Source organism: Geotrypetes seraphini, chromosome 7 (genome assembly GCF_902459505.1).
Source record: "Geotrypetes seraphini chromosome 7, aGeoSer1.1, whole genome shotgun sequence".
NCBI classification, from domain to species: domain Eukaryota; kingdom Metazoa; phylum Chordata; class Amphibia; order Gymnophiona; family Dermophiidae; genus Geotrypetes; species Geotrypetes seraphini.
Genome location: NC_047090.1, coordinates 92324046 through 92344250, shown reverse-complemented (window position 1 = coordinate 92344250; position 20205 = coordinate 92324046). Strand labels below are relative to the sequence as shown.

The 20205-nt window shown below is 41.6% G+C and overlaps 1 protein-coding gene and 1 long non-coding RNA gene across 4 annotated transcripts in view; one reads left to right on the top strand and one right to left on the bottom strand.

The window, feature by feature from the left end:
* LOC117364138 overlaps positions 1-20205 on the bottom strand; it is a 62207-nt gene that overhangs the window by 10470 nt on the left and 31532 nt on the right. The gene's annotated exons all lie outside the window — the stretch shown is intronic.
* NUBPL (nucleotide binding protein like) overlaps positions 1-20205 on the top strand; it is a 139775-nt gene that overhangs the window by 110085 nt on the left and 9485 nt on the right. For all 3 annotated transcript variants that reach the window (XM_033953030.1, XM_033953028.1, XM_033953029.1), the window contains exons 8-10: positions 1294-1379; positions 13281-13401; positions 16835-16917. In XM_033953030.1, the coding sequence (XP_033808921.1) occupies positions 1294-1379; positions 13281-13401; positions 16835-16917 (290 nt within the window). The remainder of the gene's footprint in view (positions 1-1293; positions 1380-13280; positions 13402-16834; positions 16918-20205) is intronic.

The following is a 20205-nucleotide window of genomic DNA, read 5'->3' as shown; positions in this document are numbered from 1 at the left end:
TGCCTGCCGATTTTGTTTAAGAAATTGTGATTTTTATGTGCTAGACCAGGGGTGTCAAAGTCCCTCCTCGAGGGCCGCAATCCAGTCGGGTTTTCAGGATTTCCCCAATGAATATGAATGAGATCTATTAGCACAAAGCAACAAAAACAAAAAAAGGGGGGTCCAACCTTATCTGCAGAAAAAACACCAACCGGGAAGAAACAAAACAAAACTGCAGATGTGTACAAGATGCAGGCAAAATTTATTGTGACAAAATAAAAGTATAAATATAAATAAAACCCTTTTACCAATCGAGGGACCCGACATGGTCCATGTTTCGGACAAACCTTCGTCAGGGGTCCATGGTAAAAAAGGAGTGAAAAAAATATGCCACAAAAAAATGTAGAAAGACAACAAAATATATGGATATCAAGTTCGCTGAGAATCGCCAACACCAGTAAAGCGTCTCAAGAGTAAAAAAAAAAGATCTATTAGCATACAATGAAAGCAGTGCTTGCAAATAGATCTCATGCATATTCAGTGGGGAAATCCTGAAAACCTGACTGGATTGTGGCCCACGAGGAGGGACTTTGACACCCATGTGCTAGACTGTTGTGCAACTCTCAGTTTGAAGCCTCTCTGACTAGATGATCATGGACTAATGAACTCATGAACTAACCAAGATCCAGTTTTGGATAAAAGTAATCACAATGACTGTAGTATGTGTGTGAAAGTTGGGAAGTGAGTGTGAGTGATGGGGATTGGATTCACTGACTAAATTATTCTGATATTTATTAATAAATTAAGTATTGGTAAGTTGTAAAAGTAATGAAATGAACTATGGGAGATAAGATTAAAATTGAATTGATTCGATAGTACTTGTTTGTATTAAATATTTAATAGCTGGTTTTAAGAATTTGAGTTAATGAATATGCATGAGAGAGATTTGCATATAATAGAGGTGATGGGCATGCAAATCTGCCTCATGCATATTCATTGGGGAAATCTTGAAAACCTGACTGGCTGGGGTGCTCCAGGACTGGTTTAAGAATCACTGGCATAAGTCATATTTGTTATAGGCACAAAGTTTCAGAATAATGAGCAAAAATAAAAGTATTGTATGTAGTCATTTGGCATCTATGTTTCTGTATTTTATCTCAATAAGTTTTCTTGACGAGTACTTGGGAAGGAAATAAATTATTCTTTTTAATATCAGCTCAGATGTTTTTCAAAGCACACCTTTTGGTGTGATATATGTAGTAGGCTTTGTTGCATTGATTGGAACAGTAGTCTTAACAAACTTCCTTTATCCAGGGGCTGTGATTGTCTCCACTCCACAAGACATTGCTTTACTGGATGCTCGCCGGGGAGCTGAGATGTTCCGAAAAGTCAATGTGCCCGTAAGCATTTATAAACATAGATCTGAGATGTTGCACTGTATTTTACAGTGTAATTATTGGTCTTTTCAGAGGCAGGGATGTTAAGCTTTTCTGAATTCTTGTTCTGCAGCTGGACAGATAGAAAACCTGCAGTTTGAGATCTTCAACCAATTATACCACTCAAATATCTCAAAGTCAACCAGTCATTTTGAAGACTTGTTTTCATTTGGTAGAAAACTAAATATACCTGTCTACTGCAGCACATACCTAGAGAGTAGGCTATTTTTCTTTTTAATTTGGTGAAAGGCAAAGTAGTGACAAGGTATCTCATGGGGAGAAACAGCAGGATGCACCATCCACAAAAGTTAGGCCTCCTGCTGTTCATTAAGAGCAGTAACAGGCTCAGATTTCCCCCATGAGCTGTGAGCATTACTTCAACAACACATACTCTGAGCCTTAAATCAAATTACTAATAGAGCCATCATACCGTGCTATACTTGGGTTGTAATCCAATACTGTAAACTCTGTACTAAGGTTATAGTGCTACCCTAGTGAATACTTCAATCTAAGGTAAAACCATTGGCCAACATCATAAATATTGGCTCCTTTATGTCTCAGTGTGCTGGCTAGCTTAGTTCTTTATTCTGATCTGCTTGATCTTCTTGATACACACTTTCTTTGCAGCTAGTTCTAAATGTTAGGTTTATTTATTTTCATGAATATTTTGCCATAAATCAAACACATATTTCTTAGTAGAGATTTTTAAGCAGTGAATTATAGGGCTGCCTTCTCTAGGACTCAGTCAGCCATAGATGCTACTTCTCGGGTACAAAATGTAAATCTTTGCATGTAACCTATCATTATCTCATTGTAGCCTATTTTTTTTCTCATCCCTATTTTGTATTTTTTCCAGTCTTCTTTTGGACTTACTGCTAAGTTAGCTCTACAGTGTTATAAGCCTTTAGCTACCCATAGTTCTCTCACCCTTAAGAAGTAGAGAATGTCTCCGTCTGTTTGGATGCAAAATAATGCTCCAAAATTAAAGGGAACAGAAACAAATTTGACAAGGGGGAAAATATTAGCCAATTTTTTAACTCATTGTGGATTTTTCAGACTGTGGTAGGGGTTTTAGAGAAATAAGCTCCCCCCAAAGTGGCCCAGTGCATTTCTATGGGAGAAAATATTACACGATACGCTGAAACATAGCATTTGGGAAATTGCTCCTATCGAATGGCCTCCCCCTCTTCTCTCCTTGGGCACCAAAATACACACACACACTGTGAACAGAAATAATTTCATGAGGCATGATCTGCATGCTTTCCTCACCACATACCCTCTCCTACAGTCACATTCCTATCCTGCTGGGCTGCATCTTATTGATTCAAATATGCATTTCATTTTCTTTATTGTAAATTCTATTGTGACACTTGGTGACTGAACAATATAGTTTTCTTAATGGTTGCTATGTCTGATTTGGCCAAAACATTTTTAGATTCAATTGAGTTCAATTTGCTCATATGAATCAATATTTCAAGTTGATTTGATCTGATTCAGTTCTTTAAGGCTACTATCAATAAATAGAAAATAAAATTCATTTTTCTACCTTTGTTTTCTGGTCTTAATTTTTGCAATCGTGTTAGTCCCAGTCTCTGGTTTCTGCTTTCTTCTGTCTTCTCTTGATTCTTTTGTTAGGACTTCTGGTTCATTTGGTATATCTTTTCTTTCCTGTCCATCATTCATCTCCCCTCTGAGTCCCGGCCTCTATCTTCTTCTGTGTCTTTATTCTTCCCTGTCCAGCAGCACCCCTCTGTTGACCCTATCCTCCCTCCCCATGTCCAGCACTGCAATGTCCCTATCCCTCTTCATGTTCAGCTTCTCCCTTCTTGTTCCCCCTTCCTTCTTGTCCTTCCTCCCCCAGAACCAGCATCTCCCTTCCTTCTCTTTTGTTCTCCCCTCCTCCTTCCTTCTAGTGTTTGCCCCTTCCATCCAGTGTGTCCTCTTTCTCTTTCATCCAGTATATGTCATCCTCTCCCTCTTTCTTCCATTGTTTGCTCTCTATCTGTCCCCCTTCCATCCAGTGTCTGCTCTCTTTCTCTCCCCCTTCCATCCAGTGTCTGCTCTCTTTCTCTCCCCCTTCCATCTACCATTTGCTTTTATTTCTCTCCCCCTTCTATCCAGCATCTGTCGTCCTCCTCTCCCCTTCCATCCAACATCTACCATCCTTCTCTCCCCTTTCATCGGGTATCTGCCATCCTTCTGTTCCCCCTTCAGTCTGGCATCTTCCATCCTTCTCTTCCCCCTTCCATCCAGCATCTACCATCTTTCTGTTCCCCCTTCCATCCGGTGTCTACCGTCCTTCTGTTCCCCCTTCCTTCCGGCATCTACTGTCCTTCTCTTCCCCCTTCCATCAGGTGTCTACCGTCCTCTTCCCCCTTCCATCTGGCGTCTACCGTCCTCTTCCCCCTTTCATCCAGCTTCTACTGTCCTTCTCTTCCCCCTTCCATCCTGCGTCTGCTGTCCTTCCCTTCCCCCTTCCGTCCTGCGTCTGCTGTCCTTCCCTTCCCCCTTCCATCCGGCGTCTGCTGTCCTTCCCTTCCCCCTTCCATCTGGCGTCTGCTGTCCTTTTCGTCCTCCTTCCATCTGGCGTCTGCTGTCCTTCTCATCCCCCTTCCATCCGGTGTCTGCCTTCTTTCTCGTCCCCCTTTCTATCCAGCATCTACCCTTCCCCCCTCTCTCTCCAGTCCCCACTTCTTCCATCTAGCCTCTCTCTCCTTTTTTCCTCCCCTCCCCTCCAGACACCTATGCTGCAGCTGCTGTTGCTTAGCTAGGTGAGCAACAGTGGTGGCAAGCTACTCACCGTGGAACTGGTCTCTCCATTGGTGCAGCTGCCAATTCCATCCCCTTGGACTTCACTTCCTGTTACAGGGCAGAGCTGGCATCCTTCCTGAATGCTGTCTCTAACCCTGCTGTGAGTAGCTTCATTTTCTACTACTGCTTTTGCTCTAAAGAAACAGTAGTGGTGGCTTGAGTGATGGTGGGAGGGAGGTGGAGAAAGTTCCAATTTGCCCAAAATGAATTGGTGAATCAATTCAGATTGTGAATAGGACAATACTAATAGAGGCATTAAACCTACCTTAAAATGATCTGTACTTGTGTGGAATGGGGGACTAAGAGGAGGTGGAGAAGTATAGCTCAGCGAAAAAGATAGGAAAAGGAGATCTGTCATATTTAAATGCATGATACTGGAGATAAATATCACAATTGCCAATGATTATGCTCTCTATAATGAGCAAGAGAAAATTTATGATTCTGTATATTAGTTGAGCTGATAGCATTTATGGAGGGGAGTATTATCATGGGAGGGGACTAACATAGCTCCAAATTTCCAAATTGACAGTGTGGCAGGGAGGAGGAACAGACAACAATTGAAAACACTAAAGAAATACTTCAAACTGGTAAATGTATGGAGGCAACAGCAGCAGCCAAAGCAGGAGATTAAGGAAGCAGAAATTGGAATAAAGATAGGGTTGCCATGTCCTCATTTGGCTTGAGCTGAAAGGATTTAAAAATCCAAAAGGGAAAAACTCTATTGGCAATGAATGAAGTGGGAAAGTTATCAAACTGCATTAGCACCTTAAGTTTCATTATTTGCCCCTTAACATAATTTAAAGGACACTTAAGGCAGCTTACTACAATGATATTTAGGTCACTGTCTGTTACATAGTAAATGAGATGTAAAAACCATTTGAACTTCTGGTGTGCACCATGGTTAGGATAGGCTGGCATGGGCGTCAATGGCAACTCCAGCAGTGGGAACCTAAAGACAGTACCAGGTAGACTTCTTTGATCTATTGCCCAGAAATATTAAAGAAAATATGAGTGTGACTACTGGGCAGACTGGGTAGACTATTCAGGTCTTTATCTGCTGATTTACTATGTTACATCACAAGTCATATTATAGCCATAAAATTGCAGTAATATAATCCCTAACCAAAAGTTGTGATTATCTTATCTTGCTGACAGCATTGGGCCTCAAAACTGTAGTCTATGTTGCCCCCTCCCCCCCCCCCCCCCGATCAAGCCTTTCCACTCACCCCTAAAGAGCCCTACTAGTACTTTTCATGGTGGTTTACTGGTTTTGGGGCTGGAGTGATCCCCAGTTGCTCCTGCCTTTGCTGCTTAATACTTTAAGTTAATGGTCTAATACTTTGTCATTTGGCTAAGTATTGTTTTGAACTCCATACTGATGTGAAACTAGTTTTGAGAACTATACTCTTTGTAATTTTGCTGTCCGCTCATTTTTTGAATCTATTAAATGTGTGCATTTTTTTTTACAGTTATTGAACTTGTGCACAGACTTTAAAAGTGAAGGTTTTTTTTGGACCAATGATTTTAGTAGCTTCCTTATGTGAGACTATATGTGTTAAAATTGTTTTAGGAAGCAAGTTCTCTGAGATAATTTTTTACTGTGATAAAGTAGTCTTGTGCTGTTATAGTAATATATGAACTGCAAATAACCTGTAGCAATTTTTCTCACTATATTTTCTGTTTAGGATTTTGTTGGCACTATTTCCAACATGGCCCCCCTAATTGTACTCTCATGCTACTACCACTAGGGGGTCATGTTTTCCTATTGATCAGAGGGTAGGGCTTGACTGTGTTTGTGGGGGTAGAGTGGGGCAGGAGAAAATGATTATAGGCCTTGCAGACTCCAACCCAGGAGCATCGGGCTGCAGCTTTGAGATCTAATGCTCTTGGGCCACTGGAAAGACTAAAATGGTTAGGGCTCTTCAGCCTCGAAAAGAGACGGCTAAGGGGAGATATGAGTGAAGTCTACAAAATCCTGAGTGAAGTAGAACAGGTACAAGCAAATCGATTTTTCACTCTGTCAAAAATTACAAAGACTAGGGGACACCCGATGAAGATACAGGGAAATACTTTTAAAACCAATAGAAGGATTTTTTTTTTTCTCAGAGAATAGTTAAGCTCTGGAACACTTTGCCAGAGGATGTGGTTAGAGCAGAAAGCATAGCTGATTTTAAGAAAGGTTTGGACAAGTTCCTGGAGGAAAAGTCCATAGTCATTGAGAAAGACATGGAGGAAGCTACTCTTTGCCCTGTATCGTTAGCATGGAGTATTGCTACTCCTTGGGTTTTGGCCAGGTACTAGTGACCTGGATTGGTCACCGTAAGAACAGGCTACTGGGCTTGATGGACCATTGGTCTGACCAAGTAAGGCTATTCTTATGTTCCTATGTTCAGTACCAGCAGAATAGTGAGAACTGCCTATTATAGTATATGGGAGACATTGGTGTGTCTTTACTTGCCTTTGGGGGGGGGGTTCTGGGCTTGGATTTGGGTTCCCTATCACCTAAAACCATTTTCCTGCATTTTTTGAACTTTTATTTAGCTCTCCTGAGCCGTTTTTTGGCATCAAAACACTGCTGCGTCAACCATCTTGGATTTTTCAATCCAATTTTCATCCAATTTTAAAAGCCTCTATTTGCCTCTCAAAACACCTCAATTTTGATTAAAATCATTAGATATGGACTCTTCAGGTTGTTTTACCCCAATTCATGCCAGATTTGCACTGGCTGGCTGAGGAATGTCCTTGTCCCATGTGCTGTGGGGCACATGATGGGGGGAGCTTTGAGCTTTAGCCCTTCTGGAGTCATAGGTGGCTTTTTTTGGGGGGGATCATTCCTCTCTGGAGCCCTTGAAGGTATTCCCAGGGCATCCTATTCAGAGATTTACCCCTGATTTTGTCACTTATGTTTGAAACCTATATGGGCTATTGGGGCCCATCTGTGCCTTCTGGGGTCACGCCGGTTCTTGTGCATGAGAGTTTTCCCTCACAGAGCATGGCTTCCCCCTGACAGTTCCTCTTCAGGGACTGGAGGTCCAGTTGGGGAAAGACTGGGATGACTGGGGGTCAGAATCGATGCCTTCAATTTTGGAAGATTTGGGGTCTCAGACAGGGGCCACCAGTCAGGAATCCTTGATGGCCCTGGACCAGGTGGAGGACCTGACAGTGTGCCGCCTTTTTGAAGCTGGTGGCTTTACTGGAGATCATCACAGAATCCTTGTGGGTATTGAAGCTGAAGCCCCCACAGACCTCTGCTGCTCAGCATTCTGTTATGAGCAGCTCTAAGCCTTAAACCACCACCTTTCCTTTGCATCCAGATATTAATATGATGTTAACAGAGCATTGGGGGACTCAAGAAGGTCCCTTTTGGGTTGCCAAGTCTATGGCAAAGTTGTATCAACTAGCCCCAGATTTTCAAGAGTTGTTTGTCCCATCTAAAGTAGATTTGTTGGTAGCGCAGGTTACTTCTCTGCCTAGTGAAGGAGGAGTAATTCTAAAAGATACAAAAGAAGTTGGATTTTGTTCTAAAAAGACACTTTGAGCCCTTGGCTTTGGGGCTGAAGGCAGCAGCTTCTTTTGTCACACATGCCTGCCCTACTATCCTCTCTCAGGCTCCAAAAACAGAGGAGAACGCTTCAAATTCCTGCTGATATCCTTTCAGTCCTTTCACTTGCCAAACAAGAATACTACTCCCATTTAACTAACTCTCTCAGCCCTTGCTGTCTCTTTGCCACACTAAACTCTCTACTCAGTGCCTTCCACCTCCAGTCCCCCCCTTCAATTTCTCCCCCAGACTATTGCTGAGTTCTTCTACAACAAGGTTCTGAAGTTTCAGCTTGAGTTCTCAATCAGGTCACCTCCCCCCCCCTCTTAACCCTTCCACCTTCTATAGTGACAGAATTTTTTTTAATATTAGCTATCAAACAAAAGACAAGTCCACAACATTTCATCAGATATCTTCAGGACTTACTCAGAAACCGATCCAAACATTTCACTCAACTTCTCGTTCTTTCAAAATGACCATTGTGTTTATTAACTCTCTTATAAGCATATCGTGTGAGGAGGATTCTCCAGTCAGATTCAGCCAGAGGCATGCAATCAAATTTCAGTTGGTATAGAAACTGCATTACCCATAAAGCTTCTTTTCTTTAAGGCAATGAGATATATTCAATTAAATTAGACATCTAGTCCAGCTCTTCAGAACCATCATGTATAAGCCATAAAGCAGTATAAGGAATAACTGCTCAGCACAGTTCTAAAATATAATCATAGGCTCAACTATGCTTTTTTGTTTTATAAAACCTTTTTTTACAGATGCAATTAAAATTTCAATTAGCTGCTGTAAGCTCAACACACTTGATCTGACACAGGATCATTTTTAGAGAGTTGTCTTTATTGACTAGTATACTGGAGCATTCATTCTTAAGGGCAAGCTTTTCTTTGAAAAAGGAAGAGTACAATAGTTTGAAAATGCCCACTGACCACCTGCTGATCAACAGCACCGTATGCTATGTTGGTTGATATCACTACTGAGAAAAATATGTTACAACTGTTAATGCTACTCGGTACTCTGAATTCATAAGAACATAATCAGTGCCTCTGCTGGGTCAGACCAGAGGTCCATCATGGCCAGCAGTCCGCTCACACGGCGGCCCATCAGGTCCAGGACCTGTATAGTAATCCTCTATCCATATCCTTCTATCCCCTTTTCCTTCAGGAAATTGTCTAATTCCTTCTTGAACCCCAATACCATACTCTGTCCTGTCACGCCCTCTGGGAGTGCATTCCAGGTGTCCACCACCCTTTGGGTGAAGAAGAACTTCCTAGCACTGGTTCTGAATCTGTCCCCTCTTAATTTTTCCGAATGGCCTCTTGTTCTTGAAGTTTTCGAAAATTTGAAGAATCTGTCCCTCTCCACTTTGTCTATGCCCTTCATCTCTGGAGGAAATTGATACCAAAATAAAAATCCAATACTGTTCATGTTAGCTCTACGTGATAAACACAGATGCAAACCATACAAACAATAAAATAAATAAGAAAATGAGTAAAAACAATTAAGACAATAAACCTTGTGTTACTTATCCTACAAGTATAGCTTCAACAGAACATTCAAGGTATCATTGCTATTGAAATTACCTTTGGTTGCAATATAATTTTATTCTGATAGAAATAAATATACAAAACATTTATTTAACATATAATTAATAAATATATCATGGCTTTAAAAAAAATGTCTTTTTAAAATATTTACAAAACAGATCTGGCTTTAGTAAAAAACTAATAGAGAGACAACTCAGCTTAAAATATCTGCAAAATGTTCTGACTAAATTCCTAGATTAGCAGTTGAGGAAAAAAATTGGAAAGCAGTATTGAATATCTAGGGGTCCTTAGAATTAGTACTATATTCTGGGCCCTATTTACAAGATGACCTTTCTTTTATCCTATTCTATTGCTGATTCCTGTATTCCTACAAGTTCCTGTATTTTTTCTCTTATTTTATTAGACACTAGTCTTTAAGCCCGTTACATTAACGGGTGCTAGAATAGATGTGTGTGTCTGTCTGTCTGTCTGTCTCTCTCTCTCTCTCTCCTTGGCCGCTTTCTGTCTTTTTATCTTTCTTTCTTTCTGTCTCTCTCTCTCTTTCCTCGGCTGTCCACCAGCACCCCTTGCCTGCTCCCCCTATCCAGTAGCAGCCCTTCTCCCTTTGTTTTACCTCCCCCCATGTCCAGCAGCACCCCTTCCCTGCTCCCCCTGTCCAGCAGAAGCCATTCTCCCTTCGTCTTACCTCCCCCCTGTCCAGCAGCACATCTTTCCTGCCCCCCCCTGATCCAGCAGTAAACCTTCTCCCTTCCTTTTACCTCCCCTCTGTCCAGCAACACCTCTCCCCTGCTCCCCCTGTCTAGCAGCACCCCTTCTGGCCCACCGGCACAAACCTCATGTCCATCTCTCTCCCTCCCCGTTCTATCCCCTTACTGAATTTCTCTTCCTCTCACCATCTTGCCTCCTCCAAACACCTCGCTGGAGGCTGCTCTCAGGCAGGTCATTCTGGCTGCCGCAGATGAGCTGGAGCTGGTTTGCCGCCCACACCGGCATGTTTGCAAAAGGCCATTAAGGCCCGTCTTCCAGCACCTGCCCACTTCCCAACGACCGCCTCGCGGTCCACTGCGGCCAGCCCTAGCCAGGTTTCTCTGGCGGTGGATGAGTGAGGGCGGAAGGTGGGAGTCGCAGCATGTTTCCTGCCTCCGTCAATCGGCAGCTGCCACAGCTAAGCGCGCATGCGCACTCTTTCTGGCTAGGAACCTAAAGATCACATAAACGGAACATGCAGGTAAGAATGCGCAAGCGCGCGTAGCGTTTTATTATAGTAGATAATAGAAGAACAAATGTAAATATTTCATTCTCCCTCCCTCAGATACAATTGGTAAACTTTCAGTAAGGCACTTGCAGTCAATGATAAATGGTTTTCAGCCATCACAAACCAACCTGGTTTTCAAATGCAAAGTGTATGCCATTACCTTTGTTTAAAAATTAAATGGTTATTTGAATGAAAAGCACACGTCCTTTTTCTCCTATAATACGAAGGCATATGCTATTGTATTTACAATGGGGGTAATTTTATAACAGGGTACTCCTATGAAACATGCCTGTTTTAAAAAGCAATATAAGCATCTATATTCCTTTATACAGACTCCCAGAACCACTAGCATAAATGTCCATGCTCAAATGTATACCTGCTCCAAAAAAGGAGTAAATGTATGTGTATATGCTTGCTAGGGCCACATTTTGACACAACAATTACACTCCAATTTTGCCAAAAATCCTATTATAGCAATAACACAACGAGGCAAACCAAGTCACATCAGGGTTCATACGGGGGACGCCCAGGGAGTTAAACTTTAAACTATATTCACAACTCACAAACAAACAAAATATGTGATTGTAACAATATGAAGAGTGCTCTCAGTGTGAACCATCAGCGATAGGAGTCCAGCTCCGGCACTTCACTTCTGGGTCAAGGCGGTAAGCCCCCACCCCCACACCATCATCGAGCACCCTAAGTGTGCTGAAATTAAAGCAACCTTTCATCGAATAAATCAATAAACCAGTGAGTAAATCAATATAACTCAAACAATAATACCTGAGCAACCCCCAAATGAACCCTGCCAGCCAGACCCCCCGGAACACGCTACAAAACAATCAAAAATCACCATGAAAAAAAGGAAAAATACTTATCTGAAAAACATCACACGAACTGCCAAATGAAAACCGCGCCAGGAGAAAAGGTTCAACCACGCTGGTTTCGGGGAGGAGCCCTTCTTCAGGAACCTGTCCCCCGACGAAAACGAAAAACGCAGAGGTCGGCTGGAGGGCCACAGTTTGGGCAGGATTAACACCTCTGCTCAGATTACATAAAAGTAAGTGGTTCTATTACCAAAGTGCTTTTAAGTAGTTAATATGAGAATTAGTGCTGTAAGTGCACAGGCATGACCCCATGCTAATTCATGCATTAACTGCATACAGTGTTAAGAGGGGCACAAACCGAGCGGGTTATGGGTACAGAAAGGATATGGACTGCATATTGCAGTTAGCATGCTGTGCACTTAACGCTTCCTCAAGAGGACCCCAGTGTTTCACTCCCTAACCCACAGCCCCCATATCAGCCCTCCTGCACCCAAGCCCCCTTTCTCCAGCCTCCCCTGCGTGCAATCCCTTCTTGCACATAAGCTCCCATCAGACCCCACCCCGGGACCTACTAGGCAGTAATTGGTGGTCTATTGTGTCCTGTGAATAGCAGTCCCCACTTGTTCCTGCCCCTGCATTTCTCTTCCCTCAAAATGGTTCCCATAGTAGTAGGGTCACAGGGCTACGGCTAGGATTTCCTTATAAGAGAACATGATCCTGAGTGATAGTCTCCCAGGACTACCACTAAGGATACCATTCTGAAGGAAGGTGCAATCAAGGGCAGGAGTGAGTGGGGATTGCTTCTGCCCATGCAAGCCAGGTACTCAATAGTGCTGCCCAATTCAGGGAAAATTTTTTTGATTCGATCGGCCTATTGAATTGATTTTTCGATTCAATCCAATTTTCCTGCCCAATTGGGTGATTTTTTTTAAACGACCTGATGAGTTTATTTTTGTAGCCTCTTCACCCCTCCCCCCACCCCACTTTGTCCTCTCCAACCCTACGCCAGTGCTGTGGTGTAAACAAAAGAAAAAATATTTTTCCTCTCTTTGTTAGGTTTAGCTCATACTTGCTAACACTAGCTCTGGCAGGATACACATTTCAAATCTGACATATTGTAATCATAAAATTATTTTTCTAATTGTCTGGTCATCTTATTCAAATCTTGTTGGTCCCAGGCTCTGGTTTCTGTTTGTCTTCTGTTAACTCACTCACCAGGGTCTCCTGCCTATTTGACATTTTCTTCTTTCCCCGTGCTCACCATTCATTCATCTTTTGTCTCTGTATCTTCCTTTCCACTGCTATATCCAACATTTCTGTTTCTTTCCCACTGTATACCATCTTTCTCTCTCTCTCCCTGCCTTGAGCCCTGGGTCAAACCTCTCTATTCTCCTCCATTCAGCATCTCTCAATGCAGTCAGGCCAGTGGACTAAGACTTAGTGCAAGGTGGCTAACAGGTGTGTTAGTCCTTTACTATGAGAGTTAGCAACCTGTGGTAGAGAGAAATCACAGGTTGGTGAGTTACATGGTAAATCAAGATTTAGTTAAAGCTCACTTTTTCCTCTAAAAATATGTCCAGTTTACTTTTGAACTGATTTAGGAAGGAAGTTATTAAGGCACAGAAAAAATATATTGGTGGGTAGATATTATTACACAATAGGGGAATGTGTTAATCCAGAGCAATTGCTATATTTGGGGTTGGGACAGAATATTTTCATTCTTGCTGAATCTGGCTACAGATATATAATATTTTAATCCTTGCCCTGAATTACCATACAGAGAAATTCATGATGAACAGAAAAGAGCTGGTCTCAAACTTCAGATCGTCTTTCATCTTAAACAATTATATAATTATGTTTCTCTTTAACTTTCAGGTTATTGGGCTTGTTCAAAATATGAGTGTTTTCCAGTGTCCAAAATGTAAACATGAGACTCATATCTTTGGAGTAAATGGTGCAAGAGATCTAGCAGAGAACCTTGGTTTGGATATTATAGGTATGAAAAGGCACTGGCTTATAAATGGTATTTGCTCTGTGTCCTTTTTCTTAGTGATGAATTCTGCTTGACCTGTTTTCCTGAAATAATGAAGTACTTGTACATTGTTAAAAAAAAAAAAAAAAAAAAAAAAGGAGTCCAACAAATGAGAGACCCACGAAAAAAAACCCAAACCCAACCCAAAAAAGTGGAACTGAACAATGAACCTCCAATGAAGAGCCAGGAGACAATCAAATTTATTTATTTATTTAAATTCATTTTCTGTCCCATTATCCCCAAAGAGTTCAGAATGGGTTACAGGTTAAACAAAATTTGTACTGTAACTATGTTGAATTGTAACCTGTTAACTGCATATAAATATGCATATTTATATGCATATAAATATGCATATTTATATGCATATAAATATGCAGTTAACAAGTTACAATTCAACATAGTTACAGTACAAGTTTTGTGATACAAGTTTGTATCCTAATTTGAAACATACTAGGGATCTAATACCAATATACATAATATACAGTTTGCAGGTAAGAATTTGACATAGTTATAGTGTAAGTTTTATTAATATAAGTTTTTAACCTAATGATACATACTAGTGATCTATTACCAATATACTAAGAGGGGCATAATCAAAAGAAGCGTCTAAGTCCGTTTTTGCCTAACTCACAGGTCGTCCAAAGTCGGACACGGGAAAAGGTCCATTTTCAAAAAATACATCCAGCATTTTTTTTTTTTTTTTTTTAAATTTTCCAACTGTACATCCAGCCGTCTGATCGTCCAGATATCCCATTTTCAGCCAAAAATTCGTCCAAGTTAAAAACGCTTAGAAAAAGACCTTTTGGACGTAGAAGGGGCCAGAAAAGTAAGGGACTGGACACCCAGATATGGCAACAGAGCAGTGGGGCACCTTACAGGGCACTGCTGTGAACTTCACAAAAAGGGTGCCACATAAACATCTCACAACAGATCTCTTATAGGTCATGATGAGCCTCCCAAAACACCCCCAGAATCTACTAGACCCACCTATAGACCACCCCAACCTTATGGCTGCAGGAGCCACTTATATGGCAGTACAAAAGGGTTTGGGTTTTTTGGGGGGGTTCACATGTTTCTCCATGAATGCGGTGATTACAGTGGCTTTTGGACCTGTGTCCTTCTCTCCATGGTTCACTAACCCACCCCCAAAACCACTGAAGCCACCTTGTGCAGCTCTGCTAGGCTTTCCTATGCCAGGCTGCTAGGTGCTGATGTTCTGGAGGCAGATATGTAAAGTTGTTATGAAGTTTTTTAGGGGGGGGTCAGTGATCGCTAGGGCTGTGTGTGGGGGTCTGTACTTTGTGTCTGCAGTGCTTATCTGGTCATTGGATACCTTTTTTGGACTTAGACCTGGTTTTAGATGGCCTAAATCATAACATCCAAGTTCCGTCTAGGCAGTGTTGTAAAACCTTCGGTTATACATGTAGTACGACTAAGTCTAGGACGGCCCATGTCCTGCCAAAATCCCGTCCTTACCACTCCTCCTAAAACGCCCCTTTTTGCTCTGGTCGTTCAGCAGCACTGTGAAGGCCTAAGTCGTTTTTAAATACATTTTAAAACCCTGTTCGATTATCGGCACTTGGCTGTTTTTTGTTACTGATCGTCCAAGTGCCGGTTTTGAGATGTTTTTCTGTTTCGATTATGAGCCCCATATTATATAGTTTACATGTCAAATTTGCCAAATACTTACAGTTGCTCTCATTCAACATCAAGTTACATAAAGCAACTGTTTCACCATCTGCCAATTAAAGGGTTAAATTTAAAAATACAGGTCCCTTGCATTTATTTTTCATTTAATATATTAATCACCTGCTTATATAAACTTCTTTCCAGAGAGAATCTCAATACTTTTTACAACTTTGCCCTTAAACATATATGCAACCACCTTTGGAATGGCCAACTAAGGTACTTGGGGTCTGATTCTATATATAGCTCCAAAAAAATCAGTGCCCACTAAAGTGGCGCTTACCACAATTCTACAAGGTTCGCATTCCTTTTATAGAATCGCACTAAGCGCTAGTGCGCCATATTACTTTTAGACACATCTGTTTAGGACAGCTAAAACTAGGCCTCAATGCCTGTACCTGTTATGCGCAGATTGGGTATATTCTATGACAGTGTGCAAAACTTTTAGAAATGCCCACAATCCGTCCCCTAGCCATGTGCCTTTTTCAAATTCACGCACTGGAACCGGCGCATACTTTTTATAGAATTGTGCTTTCTAAGTTGTGCATGTCATTTTTAATTAATTCTAATTATGAGGTGTTAATTTCAAATTATCGGTGTCAAGTAGGCCAGTTAATCAATTAAGTCGTACACACAAATCAATTGTGCACACAGGCTTGTGCATACAGCTTAAGGCACTATATACAGAATTGGGGGGGTCAGTTACTGGACTAGATAGCAACTTCCAGAGTGGACAAAGAATGATGTTGTATTAGTACCTGTTATAGTTTGATTAATTAAGGTGCAGAGAGACAGCAGCAGAGAAACCTGAATTTGCTCCTTGGGTGTTGTAATTTTGTTATAATTTTGTTGTTTAGTTCTCTAATAACCAAAGACTCGGTGTCCTCAGCTAAACTGTGTCTGAATACTTATTTTTTTCTGCTTATGTGACCAGGATTTTTACTTTTAGTGCAGCATCAGTGAAATCTGTTGCTGTGGTAAAAATCTGATCATTTCTTTCCAAGGGTAAGACTTGGTTCTTTCAATCACACACAGCTATTGCGATGTTTTTTTTTTATGATACTGCTGGTGACTTATCACTGTATACGATGAGTATATCATACACTGTGACAGATGTAGGTCCCTCTGTCAGAATGGTTCTTCAACAGGAATATAAAATATGCAAACCAATGAAACCAGAAATTCTATGATAACCACTTTTTTAAATTTAATATGGCAAGGTTGAACATTTTGTGTGGCTAAAGGACCTTTAGCATACAGTTTATATAAAAAAAGTGAATGATTCAATTTTATTTTTATATGAATATCAGAAAATTTTAAAGACAGCCTGTTTATAATGGCATCTGATTAACATAAAGCAGCATCGGCATGTCTAACATTTGTGCAACTGCAGCTACACCTGCCATAGACCCGGCATAACTAAAGGCACATAAATGTGGCTGGGACATGTGCAACTTACAGTATTCTGTAATTTATATGTGTAAATTATAGCACCACCCATGCTCTGCCCACATATGTGCTGCCTTTTGCAGTTTTGTATTATAGTATTTAGGCACACCCTTTTAGAACAGTTCTTAGGATTCTTATATGCACATGTGCTTCTTTTTCCTGTATTTAGTCGTGAAAGGGACGAACAGTAATAAAATTGCCCTGTTAAATGCATATGCAAGAAAAAACATCTGATTACTTTTGGTGTTTTTTTTTCCTGCAGGCAACATTCCATTGCATGTTAATATAAGAGAGGCATCAGACAAAGGACAACCTATTGTTGTTTCACAGCCCCAAAGTAATGAGGTAAGCAAAGGGTTTATGTACTAAGCATTTTTCCCCACAGACATGAAATTGGAAAAATCCGTTTAGTAAATCAGACACCCCTAGTGATGCTTTTTTAATGGCTTTTTGATGTTTAGCACATTGGCACTGGGGTACAGATATTTTTACCTCATGGACTTCATAATTCTGGGATATAGGGAGTTGTTAACCTTTTAACTCTTTGGTTGGCCCTTGGAATTAGCTAAGGTATATGGAGCCTATCATCTCTAGGGCTGATAAATCAGGGATTATAGAGCCTTTCACTTCTAGTTTGCAGGTTTAAATTCAGCTCAGATCAGGTTTATGTGAAATCGGTTGATATTCTCATTTTACTTTTCAGTGAACACTAACAGAACCTACTCTAGTCAGAACAGAGGCTAGTTGGCAGCCTCAGTAGTACAATTGCTGTTGAAATTGATAATCTTATTTCTGGAAGTTTCTGAGGTAGTATATAGAAACTAGTTGTTTAGCCCGTTACATTAACGGATGCTAGCAGCCCTTCTCCATTACTTTTACCTCATCCCTGTCCAGCAGCACCCCCACCCATTCCCTTCTCCCCCTATATAGCAGTAGTCCTTCTCCTTTTATCTCCCCCTGTTCAGCATCACCCCCCCATTTCCCGCTCCCCATATCCAGCAGTAGCTCTTCTCCTTTACTTCCTGCTCCCCCCCCCTGTCCAGCAGTAGCCCTTCTCCCTTATCTGTAAATCATGCAGCCTTACATTTTAGAAGTCCCCCACCCCATTCTGCCCAGCTCCCTTGTCAAATTTCAAAACTGCAGGCAGTGGCTGCTCCTCACCCGATCCCCGCTTACAGCAGCCCCGCACTCGCGGTCTGGTTGGCTCCCTTGCTTGAGCTTTTCACGGTGTTGTCTCCTCTTTTACTAAAACCTGCTTCCTACCTCCCCTTAAAGTAACGGTGCACACACGGAAAATTGTTATGGCAACCATAGAACGTGTCCCGAGGAAAATGTAGCACAGTTGGTTGCGCTGTGAAAGGAAAATAATAGCATTAAGGGATCAGGGAGCAAGGCAGAACTTAAAAGAGGAAAACCTTAGCAGAATTATTATTAAGTTTATACTTGCCACTGCGGCTGCTCTCACGATCTCCGCCAGCGTCGGATCATGAAAGGAGCTGCTGTTACAGGGACCGATTGCGGCGGCGGTGACGGCAAAGTTACTTTAAGGGGAGGTAGGAAGCAGGTTTTAGTAAAGAAGCACAAACAGGGAACGGTGGCGGCGAATGGAGAGAGTACTGTAGGGGCATGCGGCAAAGCACAAACAGGGAACGGCGGCGGCGAAGGGAGAGAGTACTGTAGGGGCATGGGGCTCCTACCTGCGGGTGCGTACATCGCGGCGACAGCAATAATGGAGCAGCCACTGCTGCGTCTTTCAACAGGGAGCAGGCAGTTCAAGTTGGAGCTTTGGTCTGGCCTGCTCCCTACTCGTCTTGCCATATTGTATTTTTTTAGTTGAAAGACGCGGCGGTGGCTCCTCTCATGATCCCCACCTGCGTCGCTACAGCTCACGGAAAAGCGGTGCACACTTAGGAACTGCGTATGCGCGGCCTAGCGTTTTATTATATTAGATAAAACAAAAACCAAAGGAAATAAGTAATACCTTTTTTAATGAACTAACTCAATGCATTTTATGATGAACTTTCAAAGATAACCCTTTTTCTTCAGATCCTGTCATTTTCGCTGCTGCAGGGGAGGGGGGTGTTGATTGATTACCGGTGCCTGAATGTCGAGGAGGTCTTTTTCTTTTATGGGGCAGAAATTGTGCATGTGAAACACATGCACAACATCTGTTAATTTAAAAAAGAAAAAAAAGTTTTCTGCCCTGAATAGTTGAGTGGTAGGGGCTGTTTTCGGAGCTTCCCTTCCTCTCAGCTGCTCGGGCTACCCTTTGCTGGCTTTGTGCATGTGTGAGAGTCGCTCTCACATTGATCAGCCTGATGAGAGAGACAGAGATTACAACAAACCTCCTCGCAAATCATTTGCATGCAATCTTTTTGGTACATCAATTGCTCTTCCACAATCGGCCAGAGAATCAGCCAACAGTGATTCAGTCGGTATTAGCTTATGTTTAGTGTTAGTTTTGTGTTTAGTGCATCCAAGCCATTGAGTCTAACTTTAACAGGTTGGGAAGACAGGTTGTTTCAAAAAAACAAAAAATATTACCAATACAATAGGGAACTATACTGAAATAATTGGTAAAAATTGGTTTTAAAAAAACCCTTTGGCTCCCAACCAGAGTGGAGATAAAGTGGCAATATGAACCTGACAGGATTCAGCTAAGTTGAATTGTTTCTTAGTTCTTTGATACCAATTGTGACTTTTTTCTTCATATGTTGTTTATGAGGGTTTTTTTTTGGATTGATTACTATTTTTGATTAATGTTTTTAGGAGATTCAAAGCACTTTGTATATCTCCTTTTTCTACCCTTCTTTGAATGCACACCTGCATTTTATATTTCTATTCATTTGCTTAAAGAAATCTGTTTTGAGACAAGGGAATAAATGATGTACGAGGGCAGGGATTATTTACAAGTAACATAGTAACATAGTAGATGACGGCAGATAACGACCCAAATGGTCCATCCAGTCTGCCCAACCTGAGTCAATTTAAATTTTTAAAATTTTTCTTCTTAGCTATTTCTGGGCAAGAATCCAAAGCTCTACCCGGTACTGTGCTTGGGTTCCTATTGCTGAAATCTCCGTTAAAACCTACTCCAGCCCATCTACACCCTCCCAGCCATTGAAGCCCTCCCCAGCCCATCCTCCACCAAATGGCCATATACAGACACAGACCGTGCAAGCCTGCCTAGTACTGGCCTTAGTTCAATTTTTAATATTATTTTCTGATTCTAGATCCACTGTGTTCATCCCACGCTTCTTTGAACTCAGTCACAGTTTTACTTTCCACCACCTCTCTCGGGAGCGCATTCCAGACATCCACCACCCTCTCTGTAAAGTAGAATTTCCTTTGGTCAGGTGCTAGTCACCTATGAAATACTGATGGGAGGTCGGATGGAAGGGGATGCGAGTAGAAACCTCCTTGAGATAAAGAGAACATAACCAATCGTTCTAATCTATATTTAAAATGGGTCTCAGATCGCCTGTCTTCTTCGGAGCTAGAAAGTAACAGGAGTAAAAACTCCTGCTCTGCTGTTCCAGGGGAACTTCCTCAATGGCACGGAGACAAAGCAGAACTTGAGGTTCCTGAAGAAGAAGGTCATTATGCTCTGTTAGACAGTCAAAAAAGCTGCAA